This window comes from Mastacembelus armatus, chromosome 24 (genome assembly GCF_900324485.2).
Source record: "Mastacembelus armatus chromosome 24, fMasArm1.2, whole genome shotgun sequence".
Taxonomy (NCBI): domain Eukaryota; kingdom Metazoa; phylum Chordata; class Actinopteri; order Synbranchiformes; family Mastacembelidae; genus Mastacembelus; species Mastacembelus armatus.
This window is the reverse complement of record NC_046656.1, coordinates 13,956,435-13,978,486: the sequence shown is the minus strand read 5'-3', so window position 1 is coordinate 13,978,486 and position 22,052 is coordinate 13,956,435. Positions and strand designations below refer to the sequence as shown.

Here is a 22,052-nt window from a genome sequence, read left to right as displayed (position 1 = left end):
CCTCAACTTGCTCACCATTATTCTGCAGTTTTTGTAAAGGAAATCCCCATCTGAATTCATAGCTCCCAGGGTTATTCCAATGGAGCTTCCTATTAATTCTGATTATGATGGGGGTAAATTCGATAAAGGGGCCTCTTAATCTTAAGTGGGCACAGCTTATTACAGGCATAGCAGGCTTTGTTCAAATGTGTAGTCATGTTGCCAAAAAGAAGATGAATAATTTCTTTTGGTTGCCTACAATTTTTCCAGTAATATTTACTCTAATATGACTTTATTAGTGTAGAGAAAACCATGAGGAGCCACATGTGGGTAGACAAATTGTTTACTGAGTCAATGTGAAACTTCACAAACAGCAAATTCACAGGAACTTCAGTTAAATTGCTGCCCCAGGATATGAATAACTAGCGTTTAGACATGACATATTCTGAGGTGCTGAGTTGATGATTTAGCAGCATCTTATTACATTTTCACAATTCATATTGGTTATTCTGTCCACAATCCAAATATATACAAATATGTTACTAACTTGTTTTTCGTTTCCCTGCACGGTCTGGATATGATTTGGTTTAAATCCCCAAATAGTCTGATTAGTCTAGAAACCTGATTTACTGCAGTGACTGTAATGAGATTCATGCCATAGCTCTTTGTAATAAACTTGGTTGCTGCATGGCAGACTGGGCTGGCAGGACTATAAACCTCTGATGTGTTCATCTTTTTTTGTGCCTAGCTTGCAATATGCAGGGCTGCACTATTTACAATGAATTTACCTGCAGAAAAGTCAAGTCAATGGGCCTTTAACAGAATCATTCTGCTCTTCTTTATTACCTTTGGACTTTGAAGCCAAACAGTTTTTCACAACTGTTCTTGCTCCCTTGACTACTGTAGCTGTCAGCAGTGAAAGTGCATCAGCCTGCTGGTGGGGTAGTTACTCTGCTGAATGCCTGTCGTCTCCTAAGTGCAGGTGTAGCGTAATGGTGGGTTCTGGCTCCACTGTGGAAAGATATGTAGCTCATTGTAAGATCCTTACAGCTGGCCTGAAGGGAAAAAGAAAAGTTTCAAGCACACATACACAGTGATGCCTTACTATAGAAGTGAGGACACTCAGTAATAGTTTACCTAGCCCCTAAAAAATCACAACTAAATGCCTAATACCAGTCTTTACTCTGGTCTGATTCTGACTTGATCCCTACAAGGCCTTGAAAACCCTCTGAAGAAGTGAGTACCGGCTAAAACCTCCACACACACACACACACACACACACACGCTCAGAAATAATTCAACAGACTCATTCCACCAGCTTCTTTTCTTATTGCTTTAAAAATCTATACTCTCAGCTCAAAGTGGTGGTGACACATCTTGCTCCACCATAATAACCATGTGCGCGCACATGGCAGGTGTTTCTATGAAGGGGGTGCTGTAGGGTGCATTTCATCTGGTAACATGTCAATGTCTTATATAATAGGTTTGGATTATTAATAAACTTTGATAGACTCGTATTATTATCAAACTGTCAAAGATTTTGTGAAGAGTAAGGCTTCACACTTAATGATAGAACAACTCAAATCTCTTTCCACAGACCTCAGTCCCGGCTGGTACCAATTAATCTAATTTGAGTTGAAGGTCCATGGGCTTTTCTCTTTGAACGCTTGGTGGTGCTGTTTTACGCACTGCGATCCAAACCGAATCCTTCTGAATGAGGTGGAAGTTTTTCTCTTTCCACGTTCAGTAATTTGACACCCAAAGGACTCGGTGCAGAAGGATGGGCCCTTAACTCAGCTGAAACGACAGAAGGAAGGAGCAGTCATCCCACGGACTCAAACGAGAAGGACCGAGCAGAAGCGAAACGCTGTGCACAGAAAACAAGCCCGTGGCTACGGCAGCGGAGGAGAACTGATTGTCTGCGCGTCTCCAGAACTGGCTGTTCGCCTCAAATGATCTCAAAGCGACAAGTTTCACTTCCCACAGGCGGATGGGTGACTTTCCACGGCGCTTTGTGAGGAGGAGATGATGAAGAAAATCAGCAGCACTCCCCTTCACAACAACAACCAGACTCCCAACCACATAAGAGAGCGAAACAACAGAAAGTTCCCCATACTCTCTGCTATACCGTTGCGATTCTCCCTGCGAGGTTATGGTTTCTGTATGGCTACGCTGTTCCTCTTCTGTTTCGGCTCCCTTTTCTACCAGCTGAACGGAGGACCCCCTAAAATCCTGCTGGACATCCGACAGTATCTGGGTAAGAACTTTTACATTTTCTTCTGCTGAAGCGCGTCACCAGAGAGATTCCTGTGAATAAAAGTTGCACTGCACGTGTGGACGCCCTTTTTTTTTTTTTTAGATGCCACAGAGAAATAAAAGCTCAATGAAAAATACGACAGAACTCACACGGGTTGCACCTTTCATTCACTGCTGGGGCAAGTCTCCTTTATGGAAGTCACCGGAGGCCACATCCTCCCTTCGACCCTATTCACCCAAGGCGATCTGGCTCCCTGGTCATTCACGATCATCAAACCGGCTTGTACGGAACAGCTGTAGACTGACGCGTGTGAGGTCGAGACTGGATACTGGCATGTGTCTGTATAACTGTGTCGTTATAAAACGTTGCCTCTGGCTTTAACGTTCAAATGTAACTTTTTGGAAGCCAGCACGAGGAATGCGCTCTCCTTCACACCATGTGAATATCAGCTGCGGCTTGTCGGAGCATGATGGAGAGCTGTTAGGCTGACAACAACTCAGCAACTGTTCAGCTTGATACTGTGTGTGTGTGTGTGTGTGTGTGTGTGTGTGTGTTTGTGTGTGTGTAAGACGAGCGACACTTCCTCTGTTGCCTCTTGTAGTGATGCTGGTGCGCGCCGGGGACACAGTGCTCATTACGCACGACGGGCATCAGCGGTATCAGGCGCAATATTGTTCTAAACACCCGAGTGTGTTTATTTTAACCACTGTGGTTGTTTGCTCTGAGTTGGAGGTTTCCAGTGTAGAATATTGCGCAGCCTGTTGCCCCATGAAAAGAAGCTATGACGCAAAGAGTTTCAGACGTGCTTATATGGGTGTCAGTGCTGACTGTCAGCCTTTAGGATAAGACGTAAGTCAGAAAGGGAAGTGTGTGTTCATGTATGCTGTCGTGATCTAAGTCAGATGCAGGCGTGATTTCCTGGTCGTGACAGCTAGAACGTGTTGAAAAGAGGCTGTGCTCCTACCTGTTTCTCACAGGGTTTCAGGCCTTTATGATGTGGAACAGAATGAGAGTCACTCACCACTAACATGGCAGGTCAAATTGGTTTTCTGTAGAGTGACACACACACACACACACACACACACACACACACTTGCCTGCACACTACAGCTGCACAGTATTGTAAATAAAAAGGTCATAATTTGACTTTGTCCAGTGTTGCAAAACCTGAATTCATATTCTTTTTCTGAAGTTTAGGTTTTGCAGCACATGAAGAAATAAAAACAAGCAAAGGGCGGTTTTTATAGTTCTATCTGGGTACTGTGGAGAGCGTTATTACTTTGCCTTAAATTACAAATTGATTTTCTTAGCAGACTCTGTATACACTGCACACATTATGAAACTTTTCAGCCTAATGTGATTTAGAAATTGCAGCAGTCAATGCAAGTTCATTTTACCTTAGATTAACTGCACAGAGCGAATGTACACACAGACAGACTGTAATGTCTGAGCAGCTCTCTACTAATAAGTGCTCTGTTACTTGAACACACAATAACACACACACACACACACACGAGTTAGAGTTCTCTTGGACACTTTATCAGGCAGGATTGAGCAGGTGTGTGATAGCAGACAACTACTATCAAACACAGCAGGAAACAGGCTTAGATTTGTTTTTAGCTGCTGGTACATATCATTTGTGAATTTTCATGTTGTGGGACAAATGAAGGTTCATCTTGCACCAGCAGTTAAACATGTATTGACTATAAGGGCAAGGAGTCCCTCTATTAGAAGACAAATGGGTGTTCGTTCCCACCTGGGTGACTTGACCCTCACTGCACAGAGACCCTGAGGTCCTGGGCCTTGTCAAACACTGATTCCTCTATAGCGTCGACTTCAGGAGGGGGCTTCCTTATATAACAGTGACACAACTACAGTGTAGCACCTCCACTGGGATCTGGATGAATAATCCTCTCCATTCATTGTGCCGCTGACGCAGTGAGAAAAGGCTTTGTTTCTGTGTGAAAGTAATGTCACTGTTAAATTTGTAAGAAGTATAAATGTTGAAGGGTAGTCTTCTGATTCAGTAGTTCTGAGGCAAGTAGCAGGGCTGTGATAAATTTCAGGCAACCTCCTTTTAGTTTGGATGAATAGGGTTCTTCCTTCTGACAGGGTCACATGTTGAGTGGGAGAAGGGGAGGAGATGATAAAAGTAGTTAAATGGGCGTCAGATGTGGTCTGCTCTTTTTCCTCATTCTGAAGAAACCTGTCGTCCTGAGCATTTGTAAGTGGGAATAGCAAAGTCTGGGAGAAGCGAGCTGGAGAGCTTGCTGTGCAGAATCTTCTTCTGCTTTGGTAAATTGGCCTGTGTTGGTTCTATGAAGTGAAGTTTGGAGGAAAGTTATTTTTGTAAAAGAACTTCATGTTCCTGAGTTTCTCCTTCATCACATTCACCATTGTCATTACAGACACTCTCTGTCTTCCTCCATTCAGCTTTCTGTCTCTGTGTCACAGATCGATGAGTTGCCAAATGATTCGGAAACTGGATGCAAAAAAGAGAGTAAATGAAACATTAATAATCCTCCTATATGTTTATACTGTACAGTATGTGTGAGAGATGGGCAGGAGCCTACATGTGGTTAGTACTTCTTAACCTTGTGTTACTTGTGTCTGCACCGTGCGAAGATGAAGGTGAGATTTCTGGTGGTAAATGAATGTGGGCGTGTATGTGAAAGAGAATAGTGGGTTTTAGTGGGTTGATTTTGCTGAGTGAAAGTTAGGTGTGTGTGTGTGTGTCCAGACGCACCCTACAGGGAACAGACCCTGTTTTGTCTGGGCCAGCAGTGAGGCTGGTATTTGAGCGTGTCACTCAACATATAGCTGCAGTAACTAAAACGGCGTGCAGACCTTTAGACCTGGATTTACAGCCCGCTCGCCAGTGTGTGTTCCCCATCACCGACCCTATCTCACACTTTCAGGCTGTCTTTCCCTCTCACACTCATATCCCCATGACCAATCCAGATAGCAAAAAAAAAAAAAAAAGCCTCCATTTGAGTGATGTCTCTGTCTCTGTCCCTGTGTGAATGCACAATCACACATGATTATGCAGCAGTGTTTTCCCCCAGACATGTCACTTGGTTGAGCTGAAACACAATGAGATTTTATTTTAGAAAGGTGGACAGCTTGTTTCACAGCTGTAGGCCACCCCGACTTTCAGTTTAGCTCCCAGTGTGGCACTAAAACTGTGTTGAATGACTGATTGGCTTTTTTATAGTTGCCATTTAGAAGCAGCTACTGTCTCCTGTTAAAATGTGATATAGAAGAGAGAGAAAATATGATTTAGTGAAGACTGGACCCCTGCTAGAGTTGTAACCTCAATATTTGCATGAACCACACACACTCTGCAGTGACAGTCAATATAGTCATGATCTCAGGGATTTTGAATGCACTGAGGAGAAAATGAGTATTGCTGCTCTTTGGTATTGCATGTCATCCTGCTGTAGCTCTGTGAAACAAAGGGAAAACAGAAAGAAGGATGTAGATGTTTTTTATGTTCTCTCAAATGTTTTATTTTTTGAGGTGGATCTATAGAATTAGTCAGACGTGAAATGGTATACCAGGCTTTTAAGGACACTTAAAAAGGTGTAATGTATAAAATGTGAAAGGTTTAGCAGCATTTAGTGGTGAGATTGTAGAATGCAACTTCTGAGCCCCCCATCTCCCCCAGGGACAAGGGAGGGTATAGTGGCTGTCATTTTTAAAACAAAAACATGATTCCCTGTCTAGGGAATCACTGTTTGGTTTGTCTGTTCTGGGCTACTGTAGAAACATGGCAGTGGAACATGGCTTCCTCCATGAAAGGAGACTCACTCCCTATGTAGATTTAAAAGACTCATTCTAAGATTAAGAAAAAGCAACCGTTGGTATTTTAGTGATTACACACTAATGGCATATTTATAAATACCTCTGCTAATAGATCAGTCTAAATATTACACATTCAGTCTTTAAATACACAAGACTTCCTCTGTGTGTGTTATTACATTTCCCAATTCATAAATTGCAAATGGTCAAAACATCACTCTGCTCCTCAAAAGAACTCTATAACCTCAAAACACACACACACACACACAAATTTAACTTGCCAGGAACTGGCTGGAAAAGTGTGTGAGTTGTGGACTGCAGGGCGGTGTTTGGGATTAGACAGGTATGTGTGGACACAGAAGAGGGTTCAGCATCTCTCTCCTTCTTTCAATTTCACCCTTATGCACAGCAGTGCATGCCAGGAAGTGTGTGAAAGCACAAATAAAGTTTTGACTAAAAGTAGCGCTGTTCCATTACCAGCACAGTTGGAGAAGAGTGAGCAGAATTGATATAGAAAGGGAAGGTGAAAAGACTGCCTGCTGTGAGAAGCCAGGAATGGACATGCAGAACTGTAGCTGAGTTTCACATTAGTTACAGTATAGTTTATTTCAAGATAAGAAGCATTTAGGTCCTTTGTTTTCTTATTTTGCAAGTTTGCTGTGCAGATCCGTATCATTAGGGTTTCACATCTTACATTCAGTGGTATCTTCTTCTTTTCCTATCGGCTGCTCCCTTCAGGGGTCGCCACAGCGACATCATCTGCCTCCATTTAACCCTATCCTCTGTATCCTCCTCACCCACACCAACTATCCTCATGTCCTCCTTCACTATATCCAAGAACCTCCTCTTTGGTCTTCCTCTAGGCCTCCTTCCTGGTAACTCTAACCTCAGCATCCTTTTACCAATTCAATGGTATAGTATAGTTTATTTCATGATAAGAAGCATTTAGGTCCTTTGTTTTCTTATTTTGCAGGTTTGCTGTGCTCACAACACTCAACATGTGACTTTTTAACATTGCACCTGCAGCGTTCTCTCTACAGACTTTCACTCATCATAGCTGCTCTGCACAGACAGTCTTGTGTTTAAATGCCACAATAGTGTCATGGGAAGAATGGAGCTTATAGACTTTACCTGTCTTTCCTCAGAAATGTGTGTTTAACTCACAAAACTCTTCCACTCACCTAAAGTCTCTGACCTGCTGCCCTCATTTGCTTAAAAGTGATTAAAACACATTTAGGCGGATTTAGTCACATACGTCCTTTCTCTGTGCGCACACAGGCCTGTGGTGAGGAAACTGAAACACACACACACACACAACACTGCATATGTGCTAAAGAGCTTTGCTGAGCGATCCAGACATCTAAGTGTGAATTTTGGCTTCTGCTCCATTCACTGCAGAACGCCCACTTCCTATTGACGGATATTAAAAACAAGCTCTTTATTTCATCCCTTCATATTCTGTTCTCCAAACTGACATATGTAGTGGCACCAGATCTTTGATTAAAGTGACTGAGTCCAAGCTTTACTGCTGTCAAATAGATGAAAGTCAGACCAGTGCAAGTCAAGCTGTCAGTCAGCATTTGACTAACAGGGTTACCAGGTGTTTAACAGCCTGTATGTGGGGGTAACTCTTAGTCATATGGAAAAATACTTCAACTGCACACTCCATTTTAATTAAGATATTCTCATTTTTAGTGGGTGAAGATGGAAAAATATTTTGAATCACATCTTCAGTTGACAAGATTCTCTACCAACAGTATGTTAGTCCTGGAAGAAGTGTTGAGGAAAACTATTATCTGAGACAGACTCCAAAACAACTCCTAACTGGCATCCAGTCTAAATGCCAAAACAATCAGATGGCTTGTAATTCTCTCTGGGTTAGTAAAACAAGCAGCTCTCCCTGCTGCGCCTGAGGCAAACCACACTGTTTATTTACCTGCCGTCTAACATGCATGCCAGCTTGTTAATTGGCTTTAAGGGTCAATAAAAGGATAAGAGTTTTTACTTTAAAGGACAACAAAGACAAAAACGTCATGGCACTTGGATTTAAACAGGATTTCCAACAAAGCAAAAGCAGAAATTAGATAATTATTTCACAACTTTCTCATACAATAAATCTATTGCAATTTTATTTTTATTACTTATGGATGAATGATGATCTTGATGCATTCCTTATTTTCTCATTTCTTATAATATGAAATGATTTGGGGAAAAATGCTTCATGTTGACCCTGTGATTGCATAATAGAAATAATTAGCATTACCAATTAGCATTTCCATGCCTGAGAGGCTTCTACTTCCCTCTCCAGAGAGACGGACAAATAGTAAAAAAACACAGGGTAATTACCCTCCATTAGTCCATTTGTTTTCACCACACAAAAAGAGAGCAGATGGAAAAAAAAATCACCAGCGCGCCAGCACTGTTAAACTGCAGCTTCTGTTCATGGCTTGCTGAGCAATGATGGCTATAAACCGAGAGAAATCCCAAGATAAATTTGTGGGCAATGGTTTATGACTCAACTTGGTGCTATGCTCCTGTATATGTACTAGCACTGTTTTTGACAAATGACTCCAAATGATTGATCAAATTTAGATATAGAAATAATGGCAAAAGCGGAACTTGTTCTCCAAAGTTTTAGGATGTTTTTAGTTATATAATAATTTGCTGTCTAACTTCTGAGATAAATGTGTATTTCTATATTTCCCAAAACAATTAACTTTTCTTCTGGAGCTCAACTTTATGATGTAGAAGTGAGGTATGTTACACAGAGCCCTAAGCTTCAGTCTGCCTATTTCAGCCTTTGGTTCTCCGGGTACTTAGGAATATATTGTGCCTTAGCTCATACGGGGGTTGTTTCTAGAAACTGCAGTTTTTAAGGGGTTGCCAGCACTCTGATGGTAGCTGGTTGTGATGCCTTTAATGTCAGAGCCTGTGGTGGTGAGTGGGTGAGTGGGTGGTTCAGGCCCCACAGCCACTGGGTTGTGCCCTGGCTGCTGCTTGTAAGAAGGCAACTATGCATATCCCATAATTTAAAAGATCAATGCCAGGATAAATAGAGGTCATGTGAGAAATTTAGGTGTCCGCTTACAACATGTGAACTGAATGCCCTGCTTGAATAAGCCACGAAGGGCAAGACCTCTAATCTAAATCAGGGTCCTTTCGTGACAGAATTAGAAACAGAATAATTGCCATCTGCTACGTGAGAACTACTCTGGTTTTGTTAGTCTGTTTGGGAAGTAACATTGTTGACTTTGGCGAGTGTTAAAGCGCTACACATTCTTCTGTTTATTGCTACAGAACACCCAAGCACTTGTTTCCGTTCAACTGGCCACATATACACTTGTCATCAAACAGCAGGTTTGTGTGGTCACTGAAGTCGAGCAATTATTTTCCAATTTGATTCAATAACTGCATTCGGATTTTTTTTTCCTCTGAGCGCAGGGCGAACACACAGCCCAAAGCCAACTAATTGGTTGTTATGGGACTTGTTGAAAAGAAACATGTTGCCCGGTGGTCAGTGACATACCTTGTTCGAGGAACTCTACCTATCTTTATCCTGAGTGAGTTCACCACAGCTCTGTCTGCTAACCCTGTTTCATGGCAATGAAAAAATATATAGTGGTTTAAAATAGCAGTTTTAAATATATAGCAGGGCAGATAGAATGGCAATGCCCAGCCCATGTTGTTAAAACCACTATGCTTGAAGAAATGTATTGCGTTGCCCTTTAAAGTTTTATATAGAGTATTCCCCTTTTGGGTTCAGCTGAGTTGAATGAAAAACCCAGTCTTCTGCTTTTTTTATTGAAATGCGGGACATTTGCGAAGGTTTTTTTTTTTTTTTTTTTTTTTTTTTTTTTTTTTTTTTTTGAACTTGAATATATTAGTATTCTGTGAAGCTGCTCTAATCAATATTTTTATATTGACAAATCTGTTGTCAAGCATTTCTTACAAGATACAGTCCAGAAATTTACCAATGCCGATAGACCAAATACATTGTGCATTTGTTGTGACTTTTATTAATAATAATAATAATAATAATATTAATAATAATGCCTATATAATAATGCTTTTTTCTTGCTGTGCTGCCATTATTCATTAAACGCCAGCTAGTTCCTCACTTTTGCAGAGATCACTTCAACAGATTGCACAGATTGTCCTAGCAGGTGTTGGATGTTATTTTTGGCAGGCGTGCTGACTTAGACCTACAGGGCAATATGTGTGTGTGTTTTTTAAACTGTCGGAAGTTCCCTTTCTATAAAGTCAAACTTTATCACTATAGGGGTTCTTTTATCTGATGTGCACATGCAGGTTTGTTCCTAAAGGCCTGAACATAAAAGTCGATATCCAACTTGAATTTGTTTGATTTTGCTTCAGTTAATTTGTGCAAAAGTACACAGTTGCAGTAGAGGCCTTTAGTTGGTCTCTAATGAAACTGAACTGGGCTCAGAATAAGGAAAGACTATTACATAGTGATAAAACAATGTTTCCATTAGGTCAGTAATACTGCAAGACAGGAAAACACTCACATTCAGGCTCTTTCAGCTGCTGCTTAGCTTACTTAAAAGATCCACTTGTTTCATTAATATTATGCAATTAGTGCAAGAAATGCCTTTACAGTCTTTTTTCATTTCATTTGACAATTTAGTCATTTTAACAAGACCCACACTCTTCACACAAACTAGAAAGAATTTTTTTTTGTTTAGAGAAAGATAGTTTTTATAGAGCCACTCCACGTATCTGAAGGCCAAGCTAAGTGAAGAGGAAAGCTAGAAAAATATCTTGTAACCCCTCCTATCCCCCAGCCAAACAAAGTCTTATGTAACAGGGCTTTATTTCTGCCTGTCACTCTGGACATAACAGCCTGAAATAGACAGGTACACTTAAAAATGATCACCAGAGGCTTTGATACCCTGCAGGGGGGATACAGATGACTTAAAGTTATTGTGAGTTTATTGCTTGCTGACATCAGAGACAGCACAATATAATACTACACTGACAGTGTTGGATGGGATTGTGCAAAAAGTGTGTTTTCTGCTGCCAATACTCCATAATGCAATCCATAATCTTGGTTATGAAGAGCCTCTACAGTCAGAGTTGATATAAATTTTTGCCAATTTTCTTCGTTTTTTTTTTCTTTTCGGAGACTGAGGAAACCAAATCCCCTATTGCATCTTGCACTGTATTCCATGCCACAAAACACAGGCTACCTAAACGCTGTTTTCAGTAGTGACTTTTCTTGTTCTTGCTTCTAATAGGTGGAATACTATACTAACTATCCTTAGAGACTAAAGATATTTCATTGTGCTGCTGCTTCTCGACTGTGCTGAGAAAGATTAATGTATTGAAGGAAAAAGGAGGGGGTGGACACTCAGGACAACTTGAAAAGCATTTTTGAGATGTTCGGATGGAATGTGATCGTCCCTCGTGGAAAGCAAACCTCACCCTGGCCAAATCTCACGCCTCTATCTCAAAATGTGCTCTCCTTCTCTGAAACCCATCTTTGTCATCTCTGCCTCAGTTTCTTTCTTTTTTACACTTTTCTCTCAACACTCGCCTCTTATGTGAAGGCGGGAGTTCAGAATGTGACTGACAGCACATCATACCTGCCAAAGAAAAGAGTGGTAGTGCTAAAATCCACATCCTGCCATCACCTGTCACACTTACGAATCCTTCAGTATTTGGATCTGTGTTTTTTTTTTTTTTTCTACTTTACCCTCCAAAACAACAGATCCTTCAACTGCTGAAGCCGCGGTCGAGTTGAACTGTAGTGCCTGCAACCATAACCCTGTACAAATGTTCTGGTCTGCTGGAGAAACCACATTTTCCAGATGTTTCGAGGAGACATCTTGAGTGAAAGCACAGCCCAACGCTAACAAAGTCTTTATCCAAAATTACACAAACTCTCAGCTTCCAAGAAATTGTTCTTTTTCCTGTCTGGTCAGGACTGAGGTTGGGTCCTTATTCTCAGCAGATGATTGGTTCAGCAGAGGAGTCAGTGGGAGTGGTTACTGGTGGTAATTACATGATCGGAGGACTATGGGTAGCATTTGACTAGTGTAGGTGTGTGTTTGAAAAGGAGAGTGATGGACTGAAATTCAAACATTTTACTGTAGTTACTAACAACCACAGAGCTTGGGGAATGTGATAAACCAGTATCTCATGAGGCTTTAACAAGAGGTCAAAGGCCATGTTAGGATCATGTATAAACAGAGCTTGAGGTTAAATTCTATAGTTTAGTGCTACTTCTTAAACACACAGTGTTGCTACAGCCCTTGAAAATGCATTGGTTGTCCTGATTCACTGGCCCCGTTCCTGGTTGTGTAGTGTTTCCACTGGCCTGGCCCAGAACAACCATTCTTCTGCACCGGTCTGGACTGGACTGGACTGAATTTATGCCATTTGGACCTGTACGTCTTCCAAATCCGTCTATCACTCTGCAGCCATTATAATTCTTTACCACAAATCTTCACCCCAAGAACTGCCATGCACTTATCTTATCCTGTCCCACTTTTCTTCTCTCTGCCTCTATTTTCATTTCCATCTGTTCCTCTGCACCTCTTCCTGCCATGTATGCTTTCTCTCAGCTTTGTATTCTCCTGTTTACTCGGCCTGGAAGTCTGTGCAAAAGCCTTCCACGTAAATTCTTTCCTGGACAGCAGACTCTGGGTGACCAACGTGGCCTCTGTGCTGTCCTCCACACTGCAGTGGACATTTATGAAACACACAAATGTGCCACTGGGTATGTTGGCTGTGTGATACTGCCAGCTGGAATGTTTGTGTTTCTAATCACTACATACAGTTGCATTACATAGTCTGCCACAGGATTTGAAAACCACCGTCTCTCTCCTCTACCTTCTTCTGTCCACTTGCGTGTCCATCCATATGCATGTGTTTCGAATGTTTCGTCTGCGAATGTGCGTGTGAGTGAGTTTTTGGACTGAAAACTGCACCCATCATTTTTTTGCGTCTACTGCTTGCTATGCTGTACAACTGCTTTTACTGTGAAAAATATATGAAGTATTGCTCCCTATAAGAGCTTGTTGTAATTTATGATGCCAGTAAGAGTTTCACAGATTTCTATCATCTGGTGATGGGAATGGCTGCTCTGCTCTGTTCCAGAGAAGGAAATGAATTTTTTTGTTTGTGTGTGTGTTCAGGGAAAACATCATTGAATAAACATAGTAGATTGAGATATCTAAATATTTAAAAAAAAAAACTTTTTGAGATAAAAGTTCTAATATTAAGATCACAGGCCATTACTGTCCATTAGCCAGCTATTTATTTTCAATTATCTCTTCCATCTGTCTCTGCTCTTCATAGTCTCTTAGGGCACCTGAGCACAAAAATGGGAAGCCATCATCATCCATCTTTCTTATCCAAGAATCCTTGAGCCTCTCTCCTCGACTCTAAAGCTGACCCCGACAACTTTTCTCTCTCTTTCCCATGTTTCATAACAAGTTGTTGTGCATTGTGGTTGTGGCATGTAGCGTAGTGTTGTCTTATCTATAATTAGGTATTCGGTCCTAATGATGTGTTTCTGAACCGCTGAATACTAGCTAGTAGTGTAACCCACACTGCGAAATTAAAGAGAGGCTCGATCGTCAAGGCAACAGCAGCTCCATGTGCTTTAGTGAGTAGGACTGTAAAACTACAAAACATTTCAGAAGAAAAACTGAAATACGTGCATTTTGTTTTTGTTTTTTTTCCTTTCCTGGTTGTATGAGGCACCATGATGGAATTATGCCTGGTGTTTCCTGTCAGCATAGTCCAACAAAAGAATCCAGTGCTGAAATCATGCCCATGAATTACACTGACCACAATTTATTGCAGCATGTGGATGTTCTAATGAGAACGTGAGTCAGTGTTAGTTTTACAGAGTTTATATGTGCTTCACAAAAACCAAGCAGAAGCTCAGAGAAAAAATACACAAAATAATATTTTTATGTAAATCAAGTGTATGGTAGGCTTGTTTTTCCAGTTATAATATTACTTCATATGTACTGTTTTCTGTATTTGCTATAGGCTGAGGTGTAGCTACTTTTTAACAACTAAATATGCTCTAGACTGATCTGCCTTGTCGTCTGTGACAGTTTATCATAATTTACTTCTGCAAAGTATGATAACTCTTACTCCCGTATAGTAAAAATATATCATGTAAATGTGGTCAGTTGCTTCCATCACTGATTCTTCCAAGGCTGCTGTAGACTTCTAATGTGTGCAAAACTTCAGTATTGGTAGTAAATGATCCCTGTGGGTGATATAAATACAGTTGAAGGATCAGCAGAAACTGGGTTATTTTTCCTACAAATGAACTCCTAGTTATCCCAGCTGTGTTGCCCCACACACACAGAAAGCCACACAATTTGAACATTTGAAGAGTTGGTGTATTCCGCTTGGCGTCTGTTCTTCAATTCATCCATCCATTATCTATACCCGTTTATTCCTATTTATTCCAGGGGATCAGTTGGAGGCTGTGTCTATTCTTGGGAGTATTAAATGCTTTCTACGGAAACAGGTGGGAAATGTAGGGTGCCTCTCTCTGTACAGTTTCCTCTTGAGCCAGATGTCCTTTATATTGTGGCTTCCTTTGTCTCCTTTTCTTTCTTTTTTTTAAATTTTTCTCTTATTTTTCTTGAATCCTTCTGACAACATCATCTGTCAGACTAGAGACATAATGAGTGGGATAGATTCCTGCTTGTATAGCTGTAGGCAGAGCTGAAAGCATTTGGCCACACAAACATGACACATTAATTAGAGGCCACTGCAGAGTGTCTGAGCCTGTGAACTGTGACCAGCCACATATGGACCAAAAGGACTATGAGGGAACACAAATACAGTTGGACAGCTTTATGCACGGTGCTGTTTTGTGGTTTAGGGCTGACGGCTCTACAATGTCAGTAACATATTAAATGTAAAATTGAGCGTGGATGAAGTTTTTATTCTGGTATTTGTTGTTTCCAGTCTGGTCTAGTTTTTACTGTTGATATCTTCTCTATAGTCTGTACAGCACTCATGTTAAAAAAGAAGACGAAGACCTAGATGAATGTTTGTCAGTAACTGACGATGAGTGAATGCTCGCCATTCAAAGCCAGACTGCCTGAACACGACGGCGAGTTTATCATCACAATGAGTTGATCATCAGATGGTGTTTATGAATGAAAGCTAGTTATTCCTTGAGTCAGTTCTCTCCGACAGCCAACATTTGGCCTGAATTTGAAGCGGAAAATATGTTTCTACGAGGCCAGATAAGGGTGAGAGACTTTCCCTCACCTTAACGCCACAGAGCGATACAGCCTGGATTAGCATGAATCAGCAGCACTGGCATGTGGATGCTGTGTTTGTTTGTCTCTGCCTTGCATGTGTACAGTAACTGTGTGTGTGTGTGTGTGTGTGTGTGTGGCTTAGCAGGGTTTCTGTTGGGAGAGCGAGCACAGTGCAGGGTTTTGAGTGTGCTGTCTCCAACCAAGATGTGATATACTACATGACCCTGCCCTAACTTAGCAAGACTGGCAGATTTAGCACCTTCGCACATGTGGCTTGGGTTTTGTTGCCAGAAAAGTGCTAGATGAAAACTGGATATTGAAATGTTGCGAAGGAGAAATGACCAAACTCTAGCTTAGAGTGCATGTGCTGTATCAAACCAAATGCATAAGCATATAAGTTTTTGTTCATCTGTTCCTTTATTAAGTTAATGATAGCCTCTTCATCATAGTCTATTAGATTTATTATGCTCTGGCAGCTTGGATAAATCAGCAATGACATTTGTCTTTGTACTGTAATTACAAAGTGGTTATCGAAAGAGGTAACAGGGTAATAACTCCAGCTCTCTCCTGGCAGCTGGCAGTGTGGTGGTATCTCTGGAGATAAGAGACGATGAAAGGAAATGAAACCAGAGAAGTGAGAGCAGTCAAAAGGTCTTTTGTTCTTACTTTGGCAGCATTGATCGGTGACAGACACTCAGTTACTATCTGTGAAGATAGAAGTGCTTTTGTAACGGAATTAGATGTGTTTATTCTGTCCAAGTACAAGAAAAATGTTTTGTTTTGTTTTGTTTTCCGAGGCTCTGTTTTACATTCAGTTTTCAGCACTAATAGGACAAGAGTATATTTGCACCACTTACTCACATGAGCTGACATGATTAGTTGATTAAATGATGTTGTAGAAAACGAAGCAATTACACATTTGACCAAGATGATTTTTCCATTAATTGCTATAAATGATTGGTAGTTGCAGCCCTAGTGGAGCCCAGCTGTAGTGCTTGTAAATGAGTTTGTATTTTAAAGCAAGAAACACTTTGGTGACAAACATGCATGGATATAACACCTTCTGTTACTCAGGCTGCTTCGTTGTTCATGCTTCTCTTTGCTGTTATGTCACATAATCAGACTGTACCACTGATTGTTTGAATCTGTTGACTGAGCTTCCATTTAAATAGGAAGCCTAGTATGATGACCATGATGACTATGCCTGTATTATCAGCACTAACCTTGGTAAGCTGTTTTTTAGTATACTCTGTAAACACCTCCAGCTGCTTTTATAATCCTTGTCCAGGGTTTCCACACTTTTAACTGTGATGCAACTGGCTTTGATTGCTCTGCAGGCTGGAAGGGAATCAGCTACCAAATTAATATGTACTCACTTCCTTTCTTCAGCCACTTCAGATGTTACATTGCATCGGCATAAAAAGCAATGCTAATCATTGCTCGCTTATCTTGTAATTAAATTTGATATATTTGGATATAATAATTATTGTTTGCTATGACCACCAATACGAAGGCTTTTACTTACACATTATGCCTGTAAATCTAAATTGTGATGATGGGGGAAAAGTTTTGAAATGCTGTGATTGTTACTGCAGCGTGCAGTCTGTTTCAGATGCTTCATCTATAAATACTTCTTTGCTGTTCTTGGAAGTGTGAGCTGCCATCTGTTGTTTATTGCTCGGTTGTTGCTCTTTGCACTTTTTTTTTGGCCACTGTGGTCCAGTCAGGTGCCAAATGCCTGTCACTGCATTATCACCAAACTGTTCAAACATTGCTACTCCATTTACATTGTTCACTTCTGTAAAGAAAATATTTTTAACTGCATATTAAAAAAATAATAATAAAAAATCTGTTCAGCCAGTATTCATTTGTAGTCCCAACAGTAAACATGTTTTCAGTTATGCAAGTATGTGATACCTCAAGTGTTATTCAAAAAGTTTGTCAAAGTTCTCTTCACTGAGGCAGATTATCGTCACCAGCATGTGCTCAACACATGGTCAATGCACTTTATTTGGCACTTGATGGGGGTAGTGAAAAAATAACTTGAAGGGATGTGTGTGTGCACATCTGTGTGGATGGAGGTTCAGGAGGCACTATGATGATGTCATGCGGTGCAAGGTGGTCTGCTGCAGACGCACATCCTGTGGCTTCTGGTCCCGGGCACTGTAAAATGTCCTTGTACACTTAAACACTCAAATTCATCCTTTTCCTGACATGCACACAAGCCATCAAACATATACATAAACCTTTCGTCCTTCTGCTTGTTTTTCTATTACACACACTATATAGAGACACATGTGGACACATGCCCACACAGCTTTTTTTGTCATTGTTCTTTAATACATCACACATGCACATGCCTGCACAGACACGTATCCTGAAAGAGCTGAACACAAAACAAGGGAGTGGCAGTGTCCCAGTCCAGCAGTGGTCTGCACTGACCAGCACCGCAGTTGGAGCCTGAGAACAGTTTCTGGCAGATTATTTATGTAACAGATGATGCAGGCATGCAGGCCAGGGCCCTGTCACCATCCACTGTATAATTAGTAAGAAGTTTGAGGGTTATACTGTACATGTGAAAGCACACACATGTGCACGTCACTAAAAGTGCATGTACGGAACCAGTATTACAAATATTATGTAAAGACATATACAAGTATCTGTTTTTTCTAAATGAACAAAATTCCATTGTGAATTACTTCAGCGATACCCATACAGCATGAGCACACTAAACTGCATTTGCACAGTACTGCTGTTTATGGAAAAGAGTTGAAGGCGGAGAGAAAGAGTCATGGTTTGAAAGAGTTTAATTCTTCCAAAGTAGCAATTAAGTAAGAAAAATATGATTAGAATTATGATGTATTAGGTGAATTAGACTAGAGCACTTACCTCATTATAACAAATCAGCTATTGAACATTTGTGGACAATTCTTTGTCATTTGAGCATTGTGTATCTTGGACCAGTGCCGCTCCTACTCCTGGTCTGATTTCCAGTTAAAAGTGAGTAGAAACATTTTATTTCGGACTGTACTGATGGTTTCTCTCTCCGTGTTTGTGGCACATACAAAACCGGTCCCAAATTTGAGCACTTTCTCTCGTACTATATTCCTTTGCTACAGTTACGTTAGAGATTTACTGTGAATTCAATCTTCCAACATCATTTCATGTTTTTCCTCAGTTTATGCACTATTGCATATCTATTTTTGCCGTCATATATTTCATTTGACCAACTAGTATTTACAGTTTCCACAGTGAATAGGAATTGAGAATTGCTACCCCTCTTATGTTTTTTTATATTGGTTCTGGTTTAGGTCATTTACTATTTTTGATTTCTTATTCATAGTTTTTTGCCCCAGTAAATGTGTGTATCTTTTATAAGATGCTGGTAAAGGGGAGAAGTTTTGACTTTTGCATGGAAAAACATTATTTACTGCATTACATTTAACAAATGAATTCTGTGAGAATATATTTATATTAGATATTGCTTTGTACCCAATTAGTATTATTAGTATTATAAAGTATGTTGGAGTTACTGCCTGGTCTTTATATGTGGTAGTACAGTATATATCTTATGTCTAGAATGACTTAAATGCCACCTCTCTGTGTTAAAAAGAACAGTCTAATAGTCCTATGAAGTTCTGTTGTTGCGGTCTCTGATGATAACTTTGGACCACAGTCAGACATGGACTGGGAATCTCATTCCATCATCCTCTGGTCATTATCTTCACAGTTTCACAAACCTTTGTTTTTATTCCCTGGCTTCTCTTTTTCTTCTGTCCCTCATTGTGAGGCGTGGCACCACCCTGGCTTCCTATGCCAAGCTGCAGCATCATCACTGCCCAATGGTGAGCAAAGCCTGATGCTGCTGCACATAGTCTATATCAATATACAGAGAAATGCCATCACCCCTAAAGCAACTCCTTCTCATATCTGGATAAGTCTCTGAACCACCTGGACATACCCCATGATCAGAAAACTGCTTTATCATCATTTTAGTGTCTAATTTTCATGGCGTTGCTCTCACATTAGCACAAACAAACACGCAATGTAGTAATTTTTGAACATGTATTTGTTTCAATCCTATCGTGCATTTGTGTGAATGCACACGAATGTGTGTGTGTGTGTGTGTGTGTGAGAGAGAGAGAGAAAATCTGTGATTCTTGGTGGAATCATCATGTTTCTGTCTGTTGAAAGGTTTTCAGGCTGTAGAGGAATCTCTAGCTGCCAGATAGTGCAATTCATCTTTCTCTGCTGACGTCTGCAGAGGACTCACAAACTGATTTGATAACTGTTTGTTCCTGTGTCCCTTTCGCTGTCTCGCATTCCTCCTCTCTCTGTCTTTATTTTTTTCATGTCCTTACAGTAATGTAGAATACATCAGCTGCTTTTCCTGAATCTGGCTTGTGTCACAACCCAAAGGAATTCTGGTACTCTGTAATAATTCTCTAGCTGTTTCCGATCACTCCTTCATATGGTGCTTTTTTTTTTTTCTTCCCTCTTCTCTCTACGCCACTTCCACAGGACAGCAGGTGATGTTCTGCATTGTGCGTTTGTCTTTTTAATTTAAAGTATAAGAAATGGAGAGAGGCAAATAATTAGGGGAAAATTCATCCTAACAGCTTAAAAGATATCAGCTGATAGGACAGGTTTTTACCTTCTGACAGAACCCTGTTATCTGTTTACCCTGAGCTAAGTGCCCCCTGTCTCCTGCTTAACATGTAGACATGAGATTGGTATTGATTTCTCATCTAAGTGAAGGGGTTTTCCCAAAATGTCAAATTCTTCCTTCAAGTTCTGATTCACTAGTTTGTAAACTCATCCAGGTTTCTCGCAGATGTGATTGTTTTATGACTCTCGTGTTTCATGATTGTCTTCCTGGCTGCAGGGACTGTGGTGCTCGGTGCAGCAGCGTTACAGCAGAGTGCAGGTCTTTCAGATTCCAGGCTTTCTTAGTGACACATGCACATCCAAGCATGAAACCTAAAGCAATCAGAGAGCCGATGTTCACACGGAGGAGGAAATAATGTACCGTAGGTTTAAGAATCATGAACACTTTGTGCATGCGTGTGTGTTTCTCACCCACAGTGTTCACAAAGGCTGCTTTTTTTATTCTGTTCAGAAGAACCCCTCCTGACCAACATCATGACACACCAGCAGAAATTCAAAATAGATGTTAAGATTTGGTTCACCAACGGCAGTAACTGGTTTAGTGGTGATTGTGCAGTTAGGCAATGGGTACGTACCCAGCTCTTTGTGTTGGTCAAGATTTATCTATAGCATGCACCATTTGTGATTCAGCACTAGGGGTGTGTGTGCGTGTGTGCGTGCGTGCGTGTGTGCGTGCGTGTGTGCGTGTGCGTGTGTGTCCTAAAACAAGAGGTGTTTAGAGTTTCCACAACTGACTGTTGTCTGTTTCCATTTATGATGATGTATTGTCATGATGAAAGGAATTTTAATAACAGATGGACAGGCCATTATCACTGAAGGGAGATATGATGGGGGGGGAAACTCAGGAACACACTGCAGATTACAAAACCAGCATCTATTGCCAAAAAAGATGGATTCTTCCAAAAACTAGGAGGAAGTTATGGTGTAAACAAACAATTAAAGCAGGATGTTGTTCTAGCTTCTGTCATTCATGCAGGGCCTGCTGTCCACCTGCCAGTATGCTGCAAAGATTATTACAGTAAAAGCTCCTTGTCAAGACAGTGTGAAAAAACACAGGTACTACAAATGGAACGTGTTGCCATTCACATACCAAGCTCTAGTAATTAATGAAGATTTATGTGCCAAATTAATAGGATCTAAGTTCTTTCATTCCATATGTTTTCACGTCAGAATTTAATTTGACACCCGATTTGTATTTGTATAAAGACTCTGTGGCACAGTGATGGACATAATAGTGTATATTAACATCCTGCTGGTGGGAATTGTGCAGCAAGTCACAGTGCATTTACAGTCGACACAGATATCTCTAGTGGTGTTTGTGTGTAGCTATTTATCCATGATGAATTTCCACATCTGGTGTATGTTTTGTGAGCTGGTGTAAAGCGACAATGGCTAAGAAATTACCCAGTTGTGGTTGGTTTGACTCCTGAAATTTAAACAGCTGTTGTTATTGTTGTTCACAGGTCGACCATTACTGATGTCTTGTAATATTGAAAAATAAAACAGATTTACACATTTTTCACTTTAGCTCAAAACATATTTTCTATGTTCTGTTGTGCCGATGACAAATATTTATATTTCTTTGGCTGGTGTTAGCAGATTTAGCTAAACACATAAGGTAAAATGTTTGAAATCCTCTCCAACCTTCCAACCACAACCCCAGTAGATATTCTCATTAAATGTTTTGTTTTCTTTATCTGTCTTAAAGTCCTGTAAGACCGAAAAGGTCCCCTGCATTTGACTTCTTTTGTAGGGGTTTGTGGGGAAAAATCACTGGTCAGTCAGAATGGCCACAGCCAAAGTCTTTATCCGTAAGGACAGGCTAGTAAGATACTTGGTGTCATGCCCATAAGCCGAGGCGAGGTATGTACAAACTGCACAAGCACTCTGGTGTTTCTGACGTGTGTGATTCCTTCTCATTCATGCAGCAATAGTTACCATCATCAACAGGATATTGTATTAAAGGAAGAGAACTGTTGGTCAGACCACTTCTTCTCATGAGTAATTTACTTGTGGTGTCAGACCTCTATCTGGGTTTCAGTTTTCTACGCCAAGGCTCATTTCTTTATTTTATAGCTACATGA

The 22,052-nt window shown here is 40.6% G+C and overlaps 1 protein-coding gene across 1 annotated transcript in view; it reads left to right on the top strand.

The window, feature by feature from the left end:
• Nucleotides 1-1,751: 1,751 nt before the first annotated feature.
• usta (uronyl 2-sulfotransferase a) overlaps nt 1,752-22,052 on the top strand; it is a 45,385-nt gene continuing 25,084 nt past the window's right edge. The window contains exon 1 of the mRNA XM_026319064.2: nt 1,752-2,236. Coding sequence (XP_026174849.1) covers nt 2,005-2,236 — 232 coding nt within the window. The 5' untranslated portion in view covers nt 1,752-2,004. The remainder of the gene's footprint in view (nt 2,237-22,052) is intronic.